Raw genomic sequence first — 23,775 nt, forward strand, 5'->3', positions numbered from 1 at the left:
GGTCAATTTTTCTGCAAATCTAAAAACGTTCTAAAAAATAAAATTTAATAAGAAACTTGAAAAAAAAAAAAAAAAAAAGAGTTGATAACTGATACACCTCCTTAGTTATCCCTCTTAGAAAACATTCCATTTTAAAAGTAGGGCACTAGTTTTTGAAAAACATGAAGGTACCAACATTTTCATTTGCATGATAGATACCTAAGGTTTTTGTAAATCTGAGGCAATGCACATGAGTTTGACTTCACATTCTTGGAACAAACTGGTTGAAAACGGATTCTATTCATTTTAGTAAATACATATTCTAAGTTTAATGATTTATTTAACAAGTAAGAACGGGAGTAAGACGGCCCAAGATGGCAGCTTAGTCACGCACACCATGCTGTCCTACGGCAAAGAACTGAGAAACCCAGTGAAACAGATACAGGAGACAATCTGGGAACCCAGAACAGCAAATGGAAGGATGAAGAATTAGATCGAACACCAAAGGGAAGGAGAAACTGAAGGAAAACAGCGAACAAGGAGACTTGCGGGCTGTAGACACCCAACCGCCCAGCCAGATGCAGTGTGGCCATCTTGAGACAAAGTGAGCAGTGTTCCTGGGTGAGGAGCACAGGAAGGCAACTGTACAGAATCAGCAACAGGAGACAGAGATACTGTGTAGACAAACCAGAGTGAAGGAAGGTGAGCGAACATCAACTGGATCTCAGGAGGAAAAGTGCAGGAAGGCGGGCAAGATCCTTGCGGGTCCAGGTGACCACAGAGCAGGGAGGGAGCAATGAAATAGGGATGGAATACTCACCAGGAGCAGTCCCTGATCATTTGGGTAGGTGGCCCTGGCAGAGTGGAGGATCCTCAGAGTGGCGGCTAGAGATCCCCACCCATCCGCATTCTGGCCGGAGCCCTCTCCTCGTATTTGGTCAACGCCGAGTCCTAATCTCAGGCGGCACTCTGTGGGGAGTGTCCCAGTGCTCAAGCCAGAGGCAGAGGGAACACACTCCCCCACTCCTCCCTACCCACCCTCCCGGTGACCAGCGGTGGGCCCCCCACCCTTCTTGCCCAGCAAACCAAGGCGTATACTCTCATGCCATCAGACCTGTGACCAGAGGTTTCTGCCCACTCCACCCACCCCAAGCCACCCCACCCAACAAATGATTGCCAGCATAGTTCTGCCACCAGACCAGTGACTGGAAGCGTGAGAGCCCCCCCTTACCTGCACCTCCCCATTCACCTGGTGACCAGCAGTATGAGTTCCTGTGCCACCCACACAGTGATCCATGCACCCTCACCCCAACCACTTGGCAACAGCTGGTGTGCACACACAGTGCCCATCCCCACGACTGGCAAGAATGTACCTGGCACCCACGTTCCAGTGACCTGACAGACACATCACCTCATCAGCAATGCCAGTCACATCCTGACAGGTGTCGTCTGCACCTCTGCCAAATGACGAGCAGGAGATCCTACTGCCCTCATCCAACGTCTGCCTGGCTGCAACATCACATATCCTACACCCAAACAGTTCTTGCAGGCCATCTGCACTTCCACTGAAACCCCTAGATACCCTGACCACAGGTCACAGATGCCAATTTCTGCATGCACAGTGGGCCTACTCTGTCCATTTAGGTAGCACTCCCTCACAGTGGATATGGAGATGTACTGCCCTGACTTCCAGAGAACACACTAACTGCTAGCACCAACCCGGAAGGACCCCATGGTCCCAGAAGGGCTGTTGAGAACCCTGAGCACAATATCAGGGAAAGAACCTACTCTCCCACCTCCACTCAATCCAGTAAGGGAAGACATGAGCATAACCACAGAGGACTCACATGTGGGTGGAGCCCACCATACTCCCTAGTGAGAACAAACCGCACCTAGCCAACAGACACCATCAAAGTTACACACAGACCAGAACCACAAAACAACAGTTAAAATAATACAAAGGAAGACAGACATTCTAAAGAAAAAGAGAAGAACCAAAGCTCCAGAGACATCAAAACAAACTTAAAAAATCAGCACAAAACACACATACAATCAATAAAGAAATACATAAATAAATAAACAATCTTAATGCCACGGAGACAGCAGAGAATAACAAGTCATACGAAGAAACAGGATAAGATGGCTCAAACAAGTGAGCAAAATAAAAGGGTAGAAAACCTTCCAGAGGAAGAAATGGTAATAGAACTATCTGATAAGGAATTCAAGACTTACATATAGGATTCTCAAAGAGATCAAGGAAAACACAGGCAAGACCCTAGAAGAATTCAGGAAAAAAAAAACAAGAACAAAATGGCAAAATAAAGAGACAATTAGAAACCATACAAAAACAACAACTAGACATCCAGAAGGTTAACAATAAAATATCAGAAACATAACTCAATGTAAAGACAGAGAAACAGAATTGAATCAATGGAAGAAAGAATCTGAGAAATAGAGTACAAAATCCCTTGATACTAATTTGTTTGAGTAACAATCAGAAAAAAGAATGAAGAAAAATGAAGATAGCCTAAGAGTTATGTGGGACATTATCAAGAGGAATAATTTACTCGTAATAGGAATTCCAGAAGAAGTGGAGGGGGGAGGCACAGAGAGAATTTTTTGATGATATATTGGCAGAAAACTTCCCTAATATCATGAAAGACGAGAAGGTTTCCATCCAATAAGCTCAACGAACCCCACATAGGATAAACCCCAAAAGAAAGTCACCAAGATGTATCATAATCAAACTTTCTGAAACCAAAGACAAATAAAGAATTCTGAGAGCAGTTCATGAAAAACAAAATAATCACCTACAAAGGGGCACCAATAAGAATAAGCACTGATTTCTAAGCAGAAACCATGCAGGTAAGAAGGCAATTGGATGACATATATAAAACCCAAAAGAAAGAATTGCCAACCAAGAATCATATATCCACCATAATGTCTTTCAAATATGATGGCAAAAGTAGGACACGCCCAGAAAAACAGAAATTAAGGGAATCTTACAAGAAATAATAAAGGGAGTCCTTCGGACAGGGAATCAATGACATCAGACAACAACTTGAGATTAAGACACATGACAGCATCACCCAGATACCAATCCAGATAAAGAATTCACAAAAGTAAAATAAAGCCGCAAAACTGAAAACAGGGAACCAGAGATGTCAATCTTAAACAACTTCAAAACAAAAAGGGGGAATAAATGATGTAGTTATAGAAACTCCATGTGGACAGGAAGTCAGGGCAGTATGAAGACATAACAGACTGTTTTAAACGTAGGAAGATAAAGGTAAATTTCAGAGTAATCACAAAGACGATTAAAAAATCTACTCACCAAAGTAAAGAAGAAAATAAAAAAGACCCAGTAAACACAAAATCAACAATGAAGGATATGAAAAGAAAATCCATAAAAAAAAGAACTCAGCATAGAAAATTAAGTGGCACGAACTGTTAACACCACACACAAAAAGCATAACAAAATGGCAGCAGTAAATTCATACCTATGGATAATCACACTGAATGTAAATGGCTTAAATGCACCACTCAAGAGACACAGAGTGGCAGAATGGAGGAAAAAAACATGACCCATCAATATGTTGCCTACAAGAAACATGCCTTAGACACAAAGACATAAGTAGGTTAAAAATCAAAGGCTGGAAAAAAATATATCAAGCAAATAGTAACCAAGAGAAAGCAGGAGTGTCAATAATAAACTCTGATAAAATAGACTTTAAGTCCAAATCCATTATAAGAGACAAAGAAGGGCATTATATATAATGATTAAAGTGTCAATCCACCAAGAGGACATAACCATAATAAATGTTTACACACCCAACTGGCAGAGCTCAAAAATACATTTAAAAAACTCCATAGAGTTGAAAAGGGAAATAGACAGTTCTACAATAATAGTGGGAGACTTTAACAGACCTCTTTTGATGACGGACAGAACTAGAAACTCAACAAAGATACAGAAGATCTAAACACCACGATCAATCAACTCGACCACACAGACATATACAGAACAGACCACCCAACAGCAACACAGTACACATTTTTCTCCAACAAAAATGGATCATTCTCTAGAATAGATCATATTCTAGGTCCCAAAGCAAGGCTCAACAAATTAAAAAACACTGAAATAATACAAAGCATCTTCTCTGATCGTAACACTATAAAACTAGAAATCAGTAACAGAAAGAACAAGAAAAAACATTAAATACATGGAAACCAAATAACACCTTACTTAAAAAATATTGCGTAAAAGAAGAAATTTAAGAAGAAAAAAGTAAAATACAATAACTATATATCCTTTTCTAAACATCAACCTCCTATATTAGATGATGAGCTGTAGAAATTTTTATTGTTACTACAGTATGCATTTACATATGTGATCCATATCTGTTTTCCCCATTTTACTCAAGGGATGGAATGGCTGAAAATGAAATAGACCTGTATACGTACAGTTCTGTGGTTACACATTTGCTCTACAGTGATAAAAACTCTGACCCCAGATGACAATACACCCTTCGAAATACAGTATTATATAAATTTAGTCAGCTGCCATGTAGTATAAGAATAAGATTATTTAACATGTTATACAACACCTGATCACACAGACATATCATAAAAAGAAACCAACTTGCACACACTCAAGAAATTAATATTAAACAAAAAGAATTTTTAAATCAACTTATCATTGAGAGAATAGTTGTTTTTACTTGAGCATAATTCTTATCCTGTTTTTTTGAAGGCAAAAATTTAGACAACACCTGATCACACAGACATATCATAAAAAGAAACCAACTTGCACACACTCAAGAAATTAATATTAAACAAAAAGAATTTTTAAATCAACTTATCATTGAGAGAATAGTTGTTTTTACTTGAGCATAATTCTTATCCTGTTTTTTTGAAGGCAAAAATTTAGACTATAAAAAGCAAACAAACATGTTTTAGCTCATGAATTTCATTCCCCTTCCAAATATGTCATCCATCATGGAAAACAGGGTTATCACAGCTCTACTTTTGGAAATTTTGTTTCACTTTTCCAAATATAATACTTTGTTGCTGATTTCATAGCTTCATGACTTCAATGTAGAGGGTTAGCAAAAAAGAGGAAGATCATCAAGGAGATGGACTGACACAGTGACTGCAACAATGGGCTCAAACACAGTAACGATTGTGAGGATGGCGCAGGATCAGGCAGTGTTTCATTCTGTTATATATAGGGTCGCTATGATTCAGAACGAACTCAATGGCACCTAACAACAAGACTTCAATATTTTTCTCCTATGGCTATAGGAAACCTGACATTCATTTATATGAAAAATTGTTTTTATGAAAACTGTATTAGAACACCTTATCATTCTGATTCGCTAGGCTTATACTCTAGAACTAAACAGTATATGGCTAACGAAAATAATATACTCTCACAAATCAAGACTGCCAGAAGAGTAAATAAGCATAATGTAACAGTTTAGCTTTAGCAATGATACAAACTCTATCTATTAGATAATGTTTCTGCCTAATGATAATGTGACATGAGAAAGTATGTAAATACACATCATATTTCTGCAGCTAGGGTTTCTCTCATCTTGTTGACCTGGAAAATACATGATTTCTTCTACCAAAGTACCTTACCTAGAGTTTATTGTTTTTTGCTTTTAACTCCAAACTATTATTTGGTCATATAGCTAAAAAGACAACCACTGCTAACTCGCTGGAGTCCCTGGGTGGTGCAAATGGTTAAGCGCTTGACTGCTAACTAAAAAGCTGGCAATTCTAGTCCACTTAAAGGCTTCTTGGAAGAAAAGCCCAGCAATCTACTTCCAAACAATCAGCCATTGAAAACCCTATGAAGTACAGTTTTACTCCGACACACACAGGGTCACCATGAGTCGGAGTTGACTGGATGGCAACTGGTAAATAAGTAATATAAAGCTATAACTATCACTGGCAGATTAGCAATGCCAGGGGCTAACGCTGGACTGGGAGAGGAAGGAAGTTTTGTTTCTAATCTAAATTTTGATCTCACTAACTCTGGGCTCCTAGGCAATGCACTTCGACTTTTTTGGCTTCCGTGTCCTTATTTGTAAAATAGTCAGAATAAACAATCATCTCTAACATTCCCCAAAAGTATCTCTGAACTATAATTAAAATTGACAAGGAAAAAAAATTCTTTAAAAAATTATCTGCAACTAAATCCAGGACAAAGCAGCTCAACAGGTAAAAAGCAAATAATACAGAATATCTACATACAGATATAAATTTTATTAGCACACGTTCGATACTGACATTAGAGTAATTTCTCTTTACTATGCCCTCTGACCTCTTTAAAAGAGACTGATGATATGAAGACAGCAGTTTTTGACAGCATTATTCTTACTGAGGCTTTATACTTTATTTTTATTCTTCTAAAAAAATAAACATACTTGTATTTTTATTTGTGTGAAGGATGCAGAATATCATGGTAGACCAATAATCGTGTTTTAACAACTAGAAAAAAAATCAGTACATTGTAAAAATTATTTTAATGAGAGAAATGAGGAGGAAAAAGCCCTTCCTAGCTGAGGTGACAATGGCTGGTTATTTTCTTCCCTAGAGGCATTTGCCAGTTCTTGGTAAAGCCTGAAGCCATAAGCACTCGGTTGCTAACCAAAAGGTTGGTGGTTCGAACTCCCTAACTGCTCCATGGAAGAAAGACATGGCAGTCTACTTCCATAAAGATTACATCCTTGGAAACCTTACAGGGCAGTCCTACCCTGTCCTATAGGGTTGCGATGGGTTGGAATTGACTTGACAGCAACGGTTTTTTGAGGAATTCTATTTATGGAAGGAGAAACAAGTAGAGCTTTTCATGGCCTGATGGGGTTGCCACAACAGCTTGTAAATTAAGGAGTTCCAAACACAAGGCTAACTTTTCCCAAGAAATATTTGCTGCGTACCTGGGAGGTTGTGGTGCAATGAGCTCCTTTAAGTGACTTTTTGCCTTGGTTCTTTGGAAAACAGCTTGGAAGATTTTTTCCCCTAAGCCCTGAAGAATTACTACTTTTGCCCTTGTTGTTTAGAGCAACAACTTGGGGGGAGGAACTTCCAGGTTCTTGTCTACCCTAGAGGGTTTGTTACTTTTACCCAGGGGATTCCCTGGGATGACTGATATTTCCTGAGTAAGCTGTAAACAACTTGATGGTTTGATAGTTTTGTCTGGTAATTAACCAGACCTGAATTGACCGACATCTCATTGGTAATCGAGGATTGGCTGAACTCTGGTCTGGCGAAGGAGGCCCTCCCCTTGTAACTGATGAGGATCAGAATATATAAACAGCTGGAATGCAGAGGTTTTGGAGAAGTCTCCCAGTTGTGAGATGGTGGCTAAGAGCTGGGTTGGCAAAGCAGAGCCATTTGGATGCCAAGCGGTCCTGAAGCTGCTATACTGGCTATGAGCTGGGCTCATTAGCGGAGGAGAGGCCAATGATGGAGAGGCCTGACAGCACAGAGCCCTGATGGCAGAGAGCAGCTAAGAGAGCTGAACAAGCTGCAACACTGGCTGTGACCTAAGCCAGTTAGTGACAGGGATGCTGATCGCTGAGCGCCAGCAAAGAAGAGGCCTGATGGCAGAGTGCCCAATGGCAGAGAGGCCTGATGGTGGAGAGCTACTGCTAGGGGAGCAGTAAATGAGAGAGCTGAGCAAGCTGCTACAATGGCTATAAGCTGGACTAGTTAGCAGCGGAGAGGCCAATGGCAGAGAGACTGATAGCGGAGAGGCCTGATGGCAGACAGCAGCTAAGACAGCTGAGCAAGCTGCTACACTGGCTGTGAGCTAGGCTGGTTAGAAGCAGAGACTAACAGTAGAAAGGCCAACAGTGGATAGCCTGACAGCAGAGCACCCGATGGCAGAGAGGCCCAACTATGGAGAGCTACTGTTAGGAGAGCAGCAGCTGAGAGAGCTGAGCAAGCTGCCACCCTGGCTATGAGCCGAGCCAGTTAGTGGCAGAGACTGATGGCAGAGAAGCTGATGGCAGAGAGGCCGACAGTGGAGAGGCCCAATGTTGGAAACGCTCGACAGCAGAGAGGCCTGATGACAGATAAGCTTAACAGCTGGGAGCAGCTGAGAGAGCTGTCCAGGTCAGAAGCTGTCCTGCACTGAGAAGGAAGGAGTGTGCTCTCCACTTTCGGGACCTTTCCAAACCTTGCCAGTGTTCTTCCTGATCCTGATCCTGAGTTGTCCCTGTTACTTACAAGTTGATCCTGATCCTGAGTTGTAGCCTGTTATTTCCCTAATAAGCCACACAACTGTGAGTCTGGTCTGTGAGTTCTGTGTGTACACTGCAACGAACTATCAAACCGAGCAGAGAAGGGGAGAGTGTCATGTGGGGAACAACTGATGTCAGAAATGGTGAAGAAGATGGAAGGCAGAGTATGTCTGACCTCCACCTCATAAAAAACAGCTTTGTGCTGATCCTGATTCTTACCCTTCATGAATTTAGACAATTCATTACGCTGCAACTCAGAAGTGGAAGAGGCTGGAGGTCTGGGTCTGAAACTGAAAAAAAAAAACCAAAGTGAAATCTGCCACTAATATAGCGTTTCAGGATCCTACAGGACCACAAATGAGGAAGCAGGAGGAAGGGCTGGAAACCTAAGGTAGGCTGGCCAAAAGGGAACTGCGTTTTCTTGGCATGACCCAAGGTAGCTAAGTTCACCAAGAACTGGCTGACTATGGCATAAAGTTCGCCCCTCAGTACCTGTCTTCAAAACCTACACTTTCATCTCATTCTCTACCTCCTTGTCATGGATTGAATTGTGTCCCCCAAAAATGTGTGTCAACTTGGCTAGGTCATGATTCCCAGTATTGTATGATTGTCTATCATTTTATCATCTGATGTGATTTCCCTATGTGTTGTAAATTCTATCACTATGATGTAATAAGATGGATTAGTGGCAGTTACATTGATGAGATTTACAAAATTATCTGTGTCTTAAGCCAATCTCTTTTGAGATATAAAAGAGAGAAGCAAGCAGAGAGAGATGGGAACCTCATACCACCAAGAAAGCAGTGCTGGGAGCAGAATGCATCCTTTGGATCTGAGGTTCCTGCGCTGAGATGCTCCCAGACAAAGGGAAGACTGATGGATCACAAGGACCTTCCTCCAGAGCCGACAGAGAGAGAAAGCCTTCTCCTGGAGCTGATGCTCTGAACTTGGACTCGTAGTCTACTAGACTGTGAGAAAATAAATTTCTCTTTGTTAAAGCCATCCACTTGTGGTATTTCTGTCACAGTAGCACTAAATGACTAAGACACTCCTATCTCCCGCATCCTGGAATACTCTTGTATGAATTTTCAAGTCCACTAGTGTATAAGAGAGTATATAACAAATTATTTATGCTGATTAAAAAACAAACAAACAAAACAGGAAAACAATCTGTAACAAACACATAACTGGTCTCTTCTCAAGAAATGAGCCAGATTTTAAGCTGCATGAGTGAAAGGCTAATGGACTAAGCTCAAAATCTCTAAAGGGAAGTTTGAACTAAAAAGACAGAGACCTGCCTCTCAATCAAAAGTCGAGAAAAATCATGTTGGAGGAATAGAGACAAACAAAAGGCAGACTGAGTTTTAGTAAAACTTCAACCTAGCTATTACCTATTTAAATCCCTGGCTGGACTGGGGTGACTAGGCCCTATCTGCCAAGCATAGAGGATACCCTCGCTGATAGAAGATAACATCTAGAGTTTTTACAGTTCTTTTCATAAATAATGTTAGGATTAAAATAAAAAATTAAGACACGAGGCAGAAAAATTTGACGAATAATCAAGAGGAAGGTCTTGAAGAAGTAGGTCCAGAAATGTCTGTTAGAAAATAACAACTTTTAACTATGCCGAATATGTTAAAGAGTAAACAACTAGAAAAAACAAACGGAAAATTTCAACAGAATTAGAAGCTATTTTTGAAAAAGAATCAAATGAACATTTTAAAACTAGAAAATACAATGGCTGAAAAGAAGAACTCTTTGAATGGGTTTTAAAGCAGACTAGACAGGATGGAAGAGAGGATTCATAAATTCTAAAACAAGGCAACAGCAAACATCCAGTCTGAAATACAGAGGGAAAGAAATAGTGAAAAGAACAAAACAATGCAGAATAGACATTTGGACATGGTCAAATGTTTAATATATACTTAATAGGAGTATCAGAAGGACAGAATGGGGCAGAAATAATATTTAATGAGCAAATAGCCAAACTATCCCACAAACTAATGATAGATATCAATCTACAAAAAAAAAAAAAAACTTAGTGAACCCCAAATAGGATGAATACAAAGAAAACCACACCTCGGCACATGTTAGATAAATTGTTGAAAACTAAAGGCAAACAGATAAATCTTAAAAGCAGCCAGAAAAAAGACACACTACTTTCAAAGGAGCAGCAATGAAACAGATAACTGACTTTCAACAGAAACTATGGATGCAAGAAGTCAACGAAATGACATCTTTAAAGTGATAAAAGGAAACAAAAGTTTACAAGCTAGAATTCTATGCCCGGTGAAAATATCTTTCAAAAATAAAGGCAAAATAAGGCCATTTTTCAACCCAAAAAAACTAACAGAATTCTTTGCTGACAAAACTTCACTACAAGAAATGCCAAACGTTCTCAAGACTAAAAGAAAATGATCCCAGATGAAAGGATAAAACTTCAGGAAGAAACAAGAGTACCAAAAATGATAAATATGGGTAAATATAAAAGAATGTTGATACTTAATAATGTCTTGTGAGTTAACATGTGTAGAGGTAAAAATAATGACAATATTAAAAAAAAAAAAAGCAAAAGGATAAGTAAACGGAGTTACACTGATGTAAGGTTCTTATACTCTTTAGGAAATGGTAAAAGCACAAACCTTAAAATAGATTGTAATAAGTTAAAGATACATATTGAAATATAGTGCAAGTGCTAAAAAGAAATACAAGAATATATACCTAAAAAGTTAATAGAAGAAAAAAAAAGGAATTAATAACACATAATCCAAAAGAAGTCAGGAAAAGAAGAATAAAAGAGCAAAGAATATGTGAGACTAAAAGAAACGCAATAGCAAGAAGGTAGACTTAAACTCAAATATATCACTAATTGCATTAAATGTAATTGGACTAAATGCTCCACCTAGAAAGCAGAAACTATCAAGCTGGATATGTCATATGTAAGTGACATGCTTTAAATATAAGGACACAGTTACGCTGAAAGTAAAGGGATTTTAAAAAATGTATCATGCAAACACTAGCCAAAAGAAAGCTGGTGCGGCTGTATTATAATCAGATAAAGCAGGAGGAGTTCCACTTCCCCTTACGGCCCAGTAGATCTTATCAGATCAACCCTTCCGTGGGCAATGATTACACTCTTGACAAAATATTGAAACGATAATTTGAAGGCAGTGGAGAGTGAACAAAAGCAGGCAGACACTGAGGGAGTCAACATGTGAAAGAAGGGAATGCCTCTCTGAGAGACTTCCTCATTTTTATAGATTTTTCCACTGAGGGCAGGCCCCAGTTAAGGCAATAAGAAAAACTGACAGAATTAAGAAAGAACTAGACAAACCTACAATCATAGTGAAGATTTTAACATGCGTCTCTCAGTAACTAATAGAACAACCACAGGAAAAAAAAAATCAGTAAGAACATAAAAACCTAAACAAAACTTTAACCATCTGACCTAACTGACATTTACAGAATCTTACTCCCAAAAAGGAGCTCTGGTGGTGCAATAGCTAAAGTGCTTGGCTGCTAACCAAAAGGTTGGCAGTTTGAACTCACCAGCCACTCTGCAGGAGAAAGATGTGGCAGTCTGCTTCCGTAAAGATTACAGCCTCAGAAACCATTTGGGGGCAGTTCTACTCTATCCTATAGGGTCGCTATGAGTCGGAATTGACTCGACAGCAGTGGGTTTGTTTGGTTTTGGTACTCTGCCAAACCGCAGAATGGACGTTTAAGCGCCCATAGTATGGTTTGAGAAGCCCTGGTGGCACAATGGTTAAGATCTATGGCGCTAACCAAAAGTTTGGCAGTTGGAATCCACCAGCTGCTCCTTGGAAACCCTATGGGGTAGTTCTATTCTGTCCTATAAGGTGGCTATGAGTCAGAATCGACTCAGTGGCAATGGGTTAGGTTTTGGTTTGGAGTATGGTTCGAACCCATCCAGCAGCTCTGTGGGAGAAACACCTGGCAATCTGCTTATGTAAAGATTTCAGTCAAGAAAGCCCTACAGAGCCATTCTACCCTGCACACATGGGGTCTCTATGAGTCGGAATCAACCCAATGGCACCTAACAACACCAAAAACAAGTATGTTCAACAAAAACAGACCATATGTTAGAACAAAACAAGTATCAATAATAAATTTCCAGAGATTTAAATTCTATAGAGTATGTTACATGATCTTCAACCTTTGAGAGTAGTTGAGGGAAAACTGCTTGCGCCACCTGGGGACCTATATGACCACAATGGAATTGAATAATAATAATAATATCTAGAAGACAGTCCAAGATGGTGGCAGGGTCAGAAGCCTCATAATGTCCCCTTTATAACAAAGATTCAAGAAAATAAGTGAATTGGATATTGATGACAACTTTGGAAACCTGAGCATCAAACAGAAGGCTGAAGAATTGGACTGACTGTCAAGTGGAATGAGAGACTATACAAAAACAGCAGACACAGAAAATTATGGATCACTGGCACCCTGCCAGCTGGACCTTCCCAGCGTAACCATACTGAGACAAAGCAAGCACGTTCGCACAGGCAGGCAATTCCACAGAACCCACAACAGGAGACAGAGATAAGGAGTAAACAAACCCAGAATGAAACAAGGTGAGCAAGACACAAGCCGGATCAAAAATGGGAAAGTACAGGAAGGCTGGTGAGACCCTCAGTGATCCTGGTGAGCACAGAGAAGGGAGGAAGCCAGGAACAAGGGACGGGACTACTTACCAATGGCAGTGCCTGATCATTTGGACAGGACACACCCACTGAATAGTAAATTCATAGTGTAACACATAGAGGTCTCTTACCCAGCCAGCCTCCATGTAACCACCCCTACATCTAACCAGTCAAAGCCCCCATCACCTGGTGCTGCCAAGCAGGAGCGCCCCTGTATCCACATTCAAAGTCAGGTTGGGAGTGCTCCCTGCTGAAAGTTAAGAGCACTCACTGTACTCACTTCACATTCCCCACCCCCCACCTGCCAGAGGCCCACGGACCAGTGGCGAGCCCATCTCCTCACTCCCCCTTACCCCCCACACACGGAGTGAAGGCACCTCCATCACCCTGTACCCTATACTAGGGGACAGCAGATCAGAGAAACTCCCTCCTCTGCCCAACCACCTGCACCAGGGTCCAGTGTATCAGCAGTGTACACACTGAGCCTTGTGACCGTGGACCGGTGGTGACACCTCTCCTGCACTGCGCACCTGCAGACTGGGGGCGCACCCGCTGAGACATGTGCCCTCGGTCCAATGGTACCCCCCACCCAAACCCCACCCCACCAGGTGATCTGCAGAAGCACCCACCATGCACACATCCGGGAGATCAGCAAGAGGACTCCCCACAACTCTACCAGTGACAGGTGGATATGCCCCCACCCAGGGACAGGGAGGTGGCTCCCTACCTACCCCTAAACCCCAAACTCCCCTGTCCAGAGACTAGCAGGTACAAATCCCCAACTCCCGCACTGAGATCCCTTGCTCTCCCCTTACCTACTGAGACATTAATTCGAGCCTGCACAGAGGGCCTTCCTTGTCCATTTAGGTAGCACCACCTCCCTGTGGCTATGAAGATAACCTGCCCTGATCTCCAGTGGACACACTAACTGCTAACACCAATGCAGAAGGACCACACTTTCCCATAAGAGTTGTGGAGGGACTCTGACCAGCCAAGAATTGCGACCTCACATCAGGGAAGGGATCTGCTCTTGTAACTCCACCAGTTCTGTAAGGGAAGACATACACACCTGTAATAAATAAAATAACAGTTTAATGCCTTAGAGACAGCAGGCAATAACAAATCACATGAAGAAATAGGGCAAGATGGCTCAAACAAGTGAGCAAGATAAAGGGATGGAAAACCTTCTGGAGGAAGAACTGATAATAGAACTACCTGACAAGGAATTTAAAAGATTAATATTTAGGCTCCTCAAAGAGATCAAGAAAAACACAGAAAAAAACCCTAGAAGAATTCAGAAAAAAGCAATACAAGAATGAAATGACAAGCTCAATAAACAAACAGAAACCATACAAAAACAACAGCTAGTAATTCAGAACCTTAACAATAAAATATCAGAAATAGCTAACTCAATGGAAGGACAGAAATAGGACTGAATCAATGGAAGAGAGAATCACAAAATAGAGGACAAATCCCTTGATATGAATTTGTTTGAGGAACGATCAGAAAAAAGATTGAAAAAAATGAAGAAAGTCTAAGGGTTATGTGGCTCACCTTCAAGAGGAATAATTTACGCATAATAGGAATTCCAGAAGAGAAAAAAAAAGTACAGATAGAATTTTTGATGATATATTGGCAAGAAAACTTCCCTGAGAAGGTTTCCATCCAAGAAGCTCAAAGAACCCCATACGGGATGGACTCCAAAAGAAATTCGCCAAGACATATCATAATCAAACTTCCCAAAACCAAAGACAAAGAAAGAATTTTCAGAGCAGCTCGTGAAAAGCGAAATATCAGCTACAAAGCGGCATCAATAAGACTAAGTGCAGATTTCTTGTCAGAAGTCATTCGGGCAAGAAGGCAATTAGATGACATATACAAAGCTCTGAAAGAAAAGAACTGCCAACCAAGAATCATGTATCTAGCAAAACCATCTTTCGAAAACAAGGGCAAAATTAAGACAAACACAAATTAAGAGAATTTGTAACCACCAGATCAGTCCTACAAGAAATATTAAAGGGAGCCCTTTGGACAGAGATGCAACAACACGAGACAACACTCTGATAAAGACACATGACAGCATCACCCAGATACCAACTCAGATAAAAACTTAACAAAAGTAAAATAAAGCTGCAAAACTGATTACAGGGAACCAAAGATATTAAGCTGTAAATGATAACAACTTTAGAACAAAAGGGAATGAATGCTGTAGTTCTATAACTTTCATATTTCAAGGTAGTCAATGTGATTTCAGCATATAACAGACTGCTGTAAATACAGGAGGATAAATGTAAACTTCAGGGTAACCACAAAGAAAATTAATAAATCTACTCATCAAAATAAAGAAGAAGGAATTTAAAAAAGACCCAGTAAACACAAAAACAACAACAACAGATGCCAGGAAAAGAAGATCCATAAACAAAAAGAACTCAGTACAGAAAAGAACAAAGAAACCACTAACAACACATAAAAAAATTATAGCAAAATGGCGTCAATGAACTCATATCTATCACTAATCACAATGAATGTAAATGGATTAAATGCACCAATTCAGAGGCAGAGAGTGGCAACTGGATTTAAAAAAAAAAAAAAGACCAATCAATATGTTGTCTACAACAGACACCTTAGACACAAAGACATAAATAGGTTAAACATCAAAGTATGGAAAAAAATATATACCAAGCAAACAGTAATCAAAAGAAAGCAAGAATGGCAATATTAACTTCTGACAAAATAAACTTTAAGTCAAGATCCATTATAAGAGACAAAGAAGGGCATTATATAATGATTAAAGGATCAACTCAACAAGAAAATGTAACAATAATAAATAAATAAATATTTATGCACCCATTGCCAGGGCTCCAAAATTTATAAAACAAACTCTAACAGAATTGAAGAGAGAAATAGTTCTCCAATAACACTAGATTTCAACACACCACTTTCAATGATGGACAGAAACAACTAGAAAGAAAATCAACAAAGACACAGAAGAGCTAAACAACACTATTTCTCAACTTGACCTTACAGACATATATAGAACACACCACCCAAAAGCAGCACAATACACTTTCTTCTCCAACATACATTGGACATTCTCCGGAACAGACCATATTTTCAGCCATAAAGCAAGCCTCAATAAATTTAAAAAGATTAAAATTATACAAAGCATCTTCTTTGACCATTACAGTTTAAAACTAGAAATCAATAACAGGCAGACCAAGGAAAATAAATTAAATACCCGGAAACTAAGTAACATATTACTAAAAAATTATTGGGTCATAGAAAAAAATCAAAAGTGAAAATAAAAAATACTTAGAATCAAATGACAAAAGCAGTGCTCAAAGGAAAATTTGTAGCAATAAATGAATACATTAAAAAAGAAGAAAGATTCAAAATCAACAACTTAACACGGCAACTTGAACAAACAGAAAAAGAGCAAAGACCAAAGCTACCAGAAGAAAGGAAAAAATAAAGATCAGAGCAGAAATAAATGAAATAGAAAACAGAAAAAAGACAATAGAATTATCAAGACTAGAAGTTGGTTCTTTGAAAGGATCAATAAAATTGACAAACCACTGGCCAATTTGACAAAAGAAAAAAATGAGAAGAAGCCAATAACCAAAATAACCAATTAAACTGGAGACATTAAAACAGATCCAACTGAGATAAAGAGGATTATAAGAGAATACTATGAAAAACTGTACTCCCACAAATCTGGAAACCTAGAAGAAATTTCTAGAAACACACTCCCTACCTAAACTAACTCAAATAGAGCTGGAACACCTAAACAGACCCATAACGAAAGAAGAAATAGAAGATGCCATCAAAAAATTCCCAACAAAAAAAAGCCCTGGCTCAGATGGCTTCACTGGGGAATTCTACTAAACATTCAAACAAGAGCTGACATTAATTCTACTCAAATCATAGAAAAGGAACGAATACTCCTGAACCCATTCTATGAAGCCAGCATCACCGTTTTAACAAAGTAAGATAAAGACATCACAAAAAAAGGAAAATTACAGACCAATGCCTCATGGATATAGACACAAAAATTCTCAACAAAATTCTAGCCAACAGAATCCAATAGCATATAAAAAACAATAATACATCATAATGAGGTGGGATTCATACCAGGTATTCAAGTGTGGTTCAACATTAGAAATCAATCAATGTAATTCACTACATAAATAAAACAAAGGAAAAGAATCACATGGTCATCTCAACTGACACAGAAAAGGCATCTGATAAAATCCAACACCCTTTCCTGATAAAAACTCTCAAAAAACAGAAATAGAAGGGAAATACCTCAACGTAATTAAGGGCATATATCCAAACCAACAGCCAACATTATTCTCAATGGACAAAGACAGATAGCCTTCTTAAGAATGGGTATGAGACAAAAATGCCCACTATCACCACTCTTATTCAATATTGTACTGGAAGTCTTATTTGCAGATGACATGATCTTATATACAGAAAATCCCAGAGATGTCACAAGAAAGCTAGCAGATCTAATAGAAGGATTCAGCAAAGTGGCAGGGTACAAGATCAACACACAAAAATCAGTTGGGTTCCTCTACACAAACAAGGAAGACTCCGAAAAGGAATTCAAGAAAACAATACCACTTATAATAGCCCACAAAAGAATAAACTATCTAGGAATAAACCTAACCAGAGCTATAAAAGACTTATACAAGAAAAACTATAAAACATTATTGCAAGAAACTAAAAGAGATCTAAATAAGTGGAAAAACATTCCATGCTTAAGGATCGGAAGACTCAACATTGTGAAAATGTCAATACTACCAAAAGCAATGTATAGAAATAATGCAATCCTGATCCAAATCCCAACAACATTCTTTAAGGAAATGTTAAAACCAGTCACCAACTTTATATGGAAACGAAAGAAGTCCTGAAAAACCAAAGCAGTATTAAAGAAGAAGAAAGTAGGAAGCCTCCCACTTCCCAACCTCAAAACTCATTATACAGCCACAGCTATCAAAACAGCTATCAAAACAGTCTGGTACTGGTTCAATGACAGACACATAGACCAATGGACTAGAATCGAGAACCAGAAGTAAATCCATCCATCTGTGGTCAGCTGATCTTCGACAAAGGGTCAAAGTCCATTCATTAGGGAAGAAACAGCCTCTTTAATAAATGGTGCTGGCAAAACTGGATATCCATATGCAGAAAAATGAAACAGGATCCATACCTCATGCAATGCACAAAAACTAACTCAAAATGGATCAAAGACCTAAATGTTATAGCTAAAACTATAAAGTTCCTGGAAGATAACACAGGGCCAAAACCAGGGGAGTTAATTTTTGGCATAAATAGTCTATTAAACACAACTACAAACGCATGAGCAACAGGAGACAAAGTAGATAACTCAGATCTTCTAAAAATTAAATACTTATGCTCAACAAAAGACCTTACCAAAAGAGTAAAAAGAAAACCTACAGACTGGGGAAAAAAATCTTTGGCTACAGGTATCTGATGAGGGTATAATTTCTAAAATGTACAGAAAACTTCCACAACTCAACAACAAAAAGACAAACAATCCAATCAAAAAATGGGCAAAGGATACGAACAGACACTTCACCAAAGAGGACATTCAGTTGGCTAACAAATATGTGAAAAGATGCTTGCAATCATTAGCCATCAGAGAGATGCAAATCAAAACTACAATGAGATACCATCTCACCCCTGCAAAAATGGCAATGACCAAAGAAACAGAAAACAGCAAGTGCTGGTGAGGTTCTGGGGAGATTGGAACTCTTATATACTGCTGGTGGGATTATAAAATGGTACAACCACTACGGAAAATAGTACAGTGCTTCCTCAAAAAGCTAGACATAAAAATACCTTATGATGCAGCGGTCCTACTCCTAGGTATATAGCCTAGAGAAATTAGAGCAGTGACACTAATAGACATATGTACAACTATGTTCACTGCAGCATTATTCACAATAGCAAAAAGATGGAAACAATCTAAGTGCCCATCAATGGATGAATGGATAAACAAATTGTGGTACATACATATGATGGAATACTACACAACCATAAAGAATAATGAGGAGTCTGTGAAACATAACATAGATGAATCCAGGGGACATTATGTTCAGTGAAATAAGTCCATCACAAAAGGACAAATGTTGTTATGATCTCACTTTTACAAAAAGTGAAGAATAGGTATATATACAGAAAGCAATGTTCTTTGATGGTTACCAGAGGGGACGGGCAGGGGGAAGGAGGGGAAATCACTTTCTAGATAGTAGATACTTGTTATTTTTGGTGATACGAAAGGCAATACCCAATATGGGTGAATTCTGCACAACCTGTCCAAGGTAAATGAAGACACTAAGCAGTAAGCAAGAGTAAGTGACAATTTTGGTAAATGCTATGACATATAATTTTTCAACAATAACAACCAAGAAGATACTGTGTGGTTACGTAGGTAGATATGTATGAATATATGCATATAGGAAGGCACATATGAGTATATGGGTATGCGTGTATAGGTGTATCTGTAGGCATGTGTATATATACATTTGTGCATTGCATATATATTCACATATATAATAAACCACATAGGGGACACAGTTACGGACACTTCCTAGACATAATCAAATACCTTGCAGGGTTGGTTTACCAGGTTTGAAGGCTTGGGACCATAGTCTCATGGAATAACTTGATCAGTCAATTGACATAACATAGTTCATAAAGATAATGTTCTACATCCTAATTTGGTGAGTAGCAACTGGGGTTTTAAAAGCTCTCGATGGTCAAGTAAGATACAACTATTGGTCTCTACTCATCTGGAACAAAAAAGAATGAAGGAAACCAAAGACTCAATGAAGAAACTAGTCCACAGGACTAAGAGCCCACATGAACCACAGCCTCATCTAGCCAGAGACCAGAAGGTCTCACCACCACTGACCATTCTGATCAGGGACACAACAGAATGTCCCAGATAGAAAGGGAGAAAAATGTTGGACAAACCTCAAATTCCTTAAAAAAAAAAAAAAGGTGACATTTACTGGGCCAATAGAGACTAGAGAAACGCCCAAGACTATCGCCCTAAAATACCCTTTGAACTTGGAACTGAAGCTATTCCTGGTGATCACCTTTCATCCAAATAATAGACTTGCTTATAAAAAAGTAGTATTAGCCAAGTACTGTGCTCCCTTAAATAATCAACTATATGAGACCAAACAGTCAACATTTACCCTAAAACAAATACGAGAAGCTCAAGAGCAGCAGAAAAGACAGATTACTGGAAAAAGAACAAACAGAATGGAAATAACAAAAATACAGACACATTGTGAAAAATGTAACCATTGTTATGGAACAATCTGTAAAAAAAAATTGTTAAATGGGAACCTAATTTGCTGTATAAACTTTCACCTCAAACACAATAAAATATTGTAAAAGATATATCTAGCTATATCCCCAAACATTTGTAAATATCAGACAAAAGTAGACATTAATGCAAGAAGCATTTCAGAGACCAAGAGGGACATGATACTCACAATTCAACTTTATCAATGTTTATAACTGATATCTAATAAAGCTTCTAGCTCTTACTACCAATTATTAGGAAATACAGGGGGAAGAAAAATCTTGGTAATGCAATCAGCAAAATCCAGACTATGGGATGCTCCTCGAGATAAATGATCAGCATTCTTCAACAGATATAAAGCAAGGGGGAAAAACGAGGAGGAAGCTATAGATTAAATAACTTGAGAAACATGGCCACCTTTTGCCATGTAAGTTAATTAGATCCTGATTTAAAGAAACAAATAGTAAAGAAAAACAAATATGAGACTATAAAGGAATCTGAAGAGTTGACAGGATATTGAATGATATTAAAGATTTATTTAATAATGGTGTTATAGTATGTTTTTAGAGAGTCTTTACCTGTTAGCAATACATGCTAAGACACCTATGAATACAATGGGTGAAAAGATATAAGGTCAGGGATTTTCTACAAAATATTCTAGGGGAGTACTGAAACAGTATTGGCCATGAGGTGGGAATCGTCGAAAGTGAGTGACAGCATCACTGAAACTTATTCTACATTCTCTTCACTTGTGCGTATGCATATATAAAATTCGCCATTTACAAAAATTTTTAAAACGTGAAAAGGCACATCACCATAGTGCCATGACTTACTACATGAACTGTGAAAAGCTGTTTTGTTTTTAAAATATAGATAAATATATTTGTTCTACTAAAACCAAAAAAAAACTAAACCTACTGCCGTCAAGTCGATTCCAACTCATAGCAACCCTCTAGGACAGAGTACAACTGCCCCATGGGGTTTCCAAGGCTGTAGATCTTTATGGAAGCAGACTTCCACATCTTTCTCCTGTGGAGCAGCTGGTGGGTTCGAACCATCGACCTTTCAGTCAGCAGCCGAGTGCTTAACCATTGCACCACCAGGGCTCCTACTACATCTTATTTGTACCTAACAAGTATATTTGTTTCATCAGTACTTGGCATTTGATGATTCTTGCAAAAATGTCTGTGAATAAATAGGAGCAAGAAATTAATTACTTCAAGATAACTGTGTGTGTGTGCATGCACGTGTGTAAATTTCCCTTATCACTAACAATGCCAAGTACTTTTTCACGTATTTATTTGCCATTTGGATCTCCTTTCAGGCAAAAAGCCTGTACATGTCACTAAAAAAAAAGCAACAGTGATTTGTAATACCTCATTATGTATTCTGGACACAGGCCTACTGTCAGATATACAGGTTGCAAACATTTTTTCTCGCTCTTTGGTTTGTTTTCACTCTTCTTACTGGTATCTATTGATGGTTTAAAAAAAAATCTTAATTGTAATATAGTCAAATAATTGTATGTTTTCCTTTTTAGTTATTGCTCTGTGAATTTTATTTTAGAAAATAATCCCTACTCTGGGATCATAAAACAATTCCCCTTATATTTATCTTTAAGGCTTAATTGTTTTGCTTTTCACATTTAGTTCTATCATCCACCTAGAATTCAGTTTTTTGAGTATGGTGTGAAGTAGGGATCCAATTTTATTTTTTCTTCCAGAAGGATACCCAATTACCTCAGTACAATGAATTAAAAAAGGGTAAATATTTTTCTCAATACCTGTAATACTCCTTTACACTAATGTGTCGAAAATGCCACCTGAATATGCATAGATCTGTGTATGGGCTCTATTCTGTTCCAGAGTTGTTAGTTTATCTTTGTGCCAATACCACGCTGCCTTAATCACTATAACTGTACAACAACCCTTGCCACTTGTTCTTTATTATTTAAGATTGTCTTGGCTATTTTGGCCCTTTGCATTTAAAAATATAAACTTGAAAATCACATTATACATTTCCATATTAAAAAAAAACTACTGTGATTTTGAATGGGTCTGCATATAAATCAATTTGGGGAAAACTGACATTTTAATAATATTGAATCTTCCAATCACATATACTTTGATCTTTATAACTATTGAGGTCTTTTAAAAAATGTTTTCCTGTTAAAGTTTTACAGTCTTCTCCATATAGATTTTCACACCTTTAATTAGATTTATTCCTAGGAACTTGATACTTTTTAATGTTATTATAAACATTATCTTTTTAAATTTTTATTTTCTGTTTGGTGCTGGAACACAGAGGTACAATTGATTTTGTAGATTGATTTGTATATCCAATAACCTTGCTAAGCACTTATTAATAATTTATAATTCATGAGTTGGCTATTTTGTATTTCCTATGTATGCAGTGATACTGTCTGTGAACACTGAAAGTTTTATTTCTTCCTTTCCAATCTTTATCAATTTTGCTTTTGTCTTACTACACTGCCTTGAATCTCTAGTACAATGCTGAATAGAAGCAATGATAATAGATGTTCTTGTCTCATTTCTTATTTCAAAAAGGAAACTTTTAATATTTCACTTCTAAGATATTGGCTATAAATATTTCACAGATATTCTTTATGATATTAAAGAAGATCCCTTAGATTTCTATTTTGTAATGAGTTTTTATCAAAAATGAGTACTTGATTTTGTCAGGTTTTTTTTTTTTCATCTATTGAGACTGTTAGATGATTTTTCTACTTATTCTCATTATGCAGTAAATTATATTATTTTTGAATATTAAAATGTACATCCCTTGGATAAAACCAAATTGAACATATTATATTTTTATTTATTACTTGATTTACTTTAATAACATTATTTTAGGATATTTGCATCTAAGTTCAAAACTGTCCTGTAGTTTTTCATTTTTATGTTATTCTTGTTGGATTTTGGTATGAAGGTTATGCTGGCCTCATAAATTGAGACAGGGAATATAATATCTTTTACTTCCTTTGGAATAGTTCATGTAAAAATTGAGTGTTTCTTCTTTAAATGTTTGGTACGTTGTTGTTGTTAGATGCTGTAGAGTTGCTTCCAACTCATAGCGACCCTGTGTACAACAGAACAAAACAGTGCCCGGTCCTGCGCCATCCTCACCATCTCTGCTATGTTTGAGCCCACTGTTGCAGCCATTCTGTCAATCCATCTCGTCAAGGGTCCTCCTCCTTTTCACTGACCCTCAACCTTACCAATATGATGTTTGGTAGAACTTGCCATTAAAACCAAACGACTTAGACTGTCTTTGGAGGGAGGCTTTTAATTATGTATTCAATTTCTTGAATGTTATAGGAGTATTCCATTTTTTATTTCTTCTTGTACTTCTTTCTAAAGGTTGTGTTTTTCTAGGAATTTGTACATATCTCCCAATTTTTCAAATGTATTGACAAAATTGAGCATAATATCCTCTTATTATCTGCAGGATGTTCAGCTGGCATGGAACATCTACTTTGCAAATGATAAGGCATGATGTTTTTAATTTCTCT

At 38.1% G+C, this 23,775-nt stretch overlaps 1 protein-coding gene across 4 annotated transcripts in view; it reads right to left on the reverse strand.

Moving 5' to 3' along the window:
- Positions 1-23,775, reverse strand: part of APLF (aprataxin and PNKP like factor) — a 113,253-nt gene that overhangs the window by 38,623 nt on the left and 50,855 nt on the right. The window contains exon 9 of one of the 4 annotated variants that reach the window (XM_023733110.1): positions 8,451-8,521. The exons of 2 other annotated variants lie outside the window; for them this stretch is intronic. In XM_023733110.1, coding sequence (XP_023588878.1) covers positions 8,451-8,521 — 71 coding nt within the window. Of the gene's footprint in view, positions 1-8,450; positions 8,522-21,678; positions 21,717-23,775 lie in introns of those variants that run through there. One more of the 4 variants, XM_023733114.1, reaches the window with a different exon arrangement.

This window comes from Trichechus manatus, unplaced genomic scaffold (genome assembly GCF_000243295.1).
Source record: "Trichechus manatus latirostris isolate Lorelei unplaced genomic scaffold, TriManLat1.0 scaffold00004, whole genome shotgun sequence".
Lineage (NCBI taxonomy): Eukaryota > Metazoa > Chordata > Mammalia > Sirenia > Trichechidae > Trichechus > Trichechus manatus.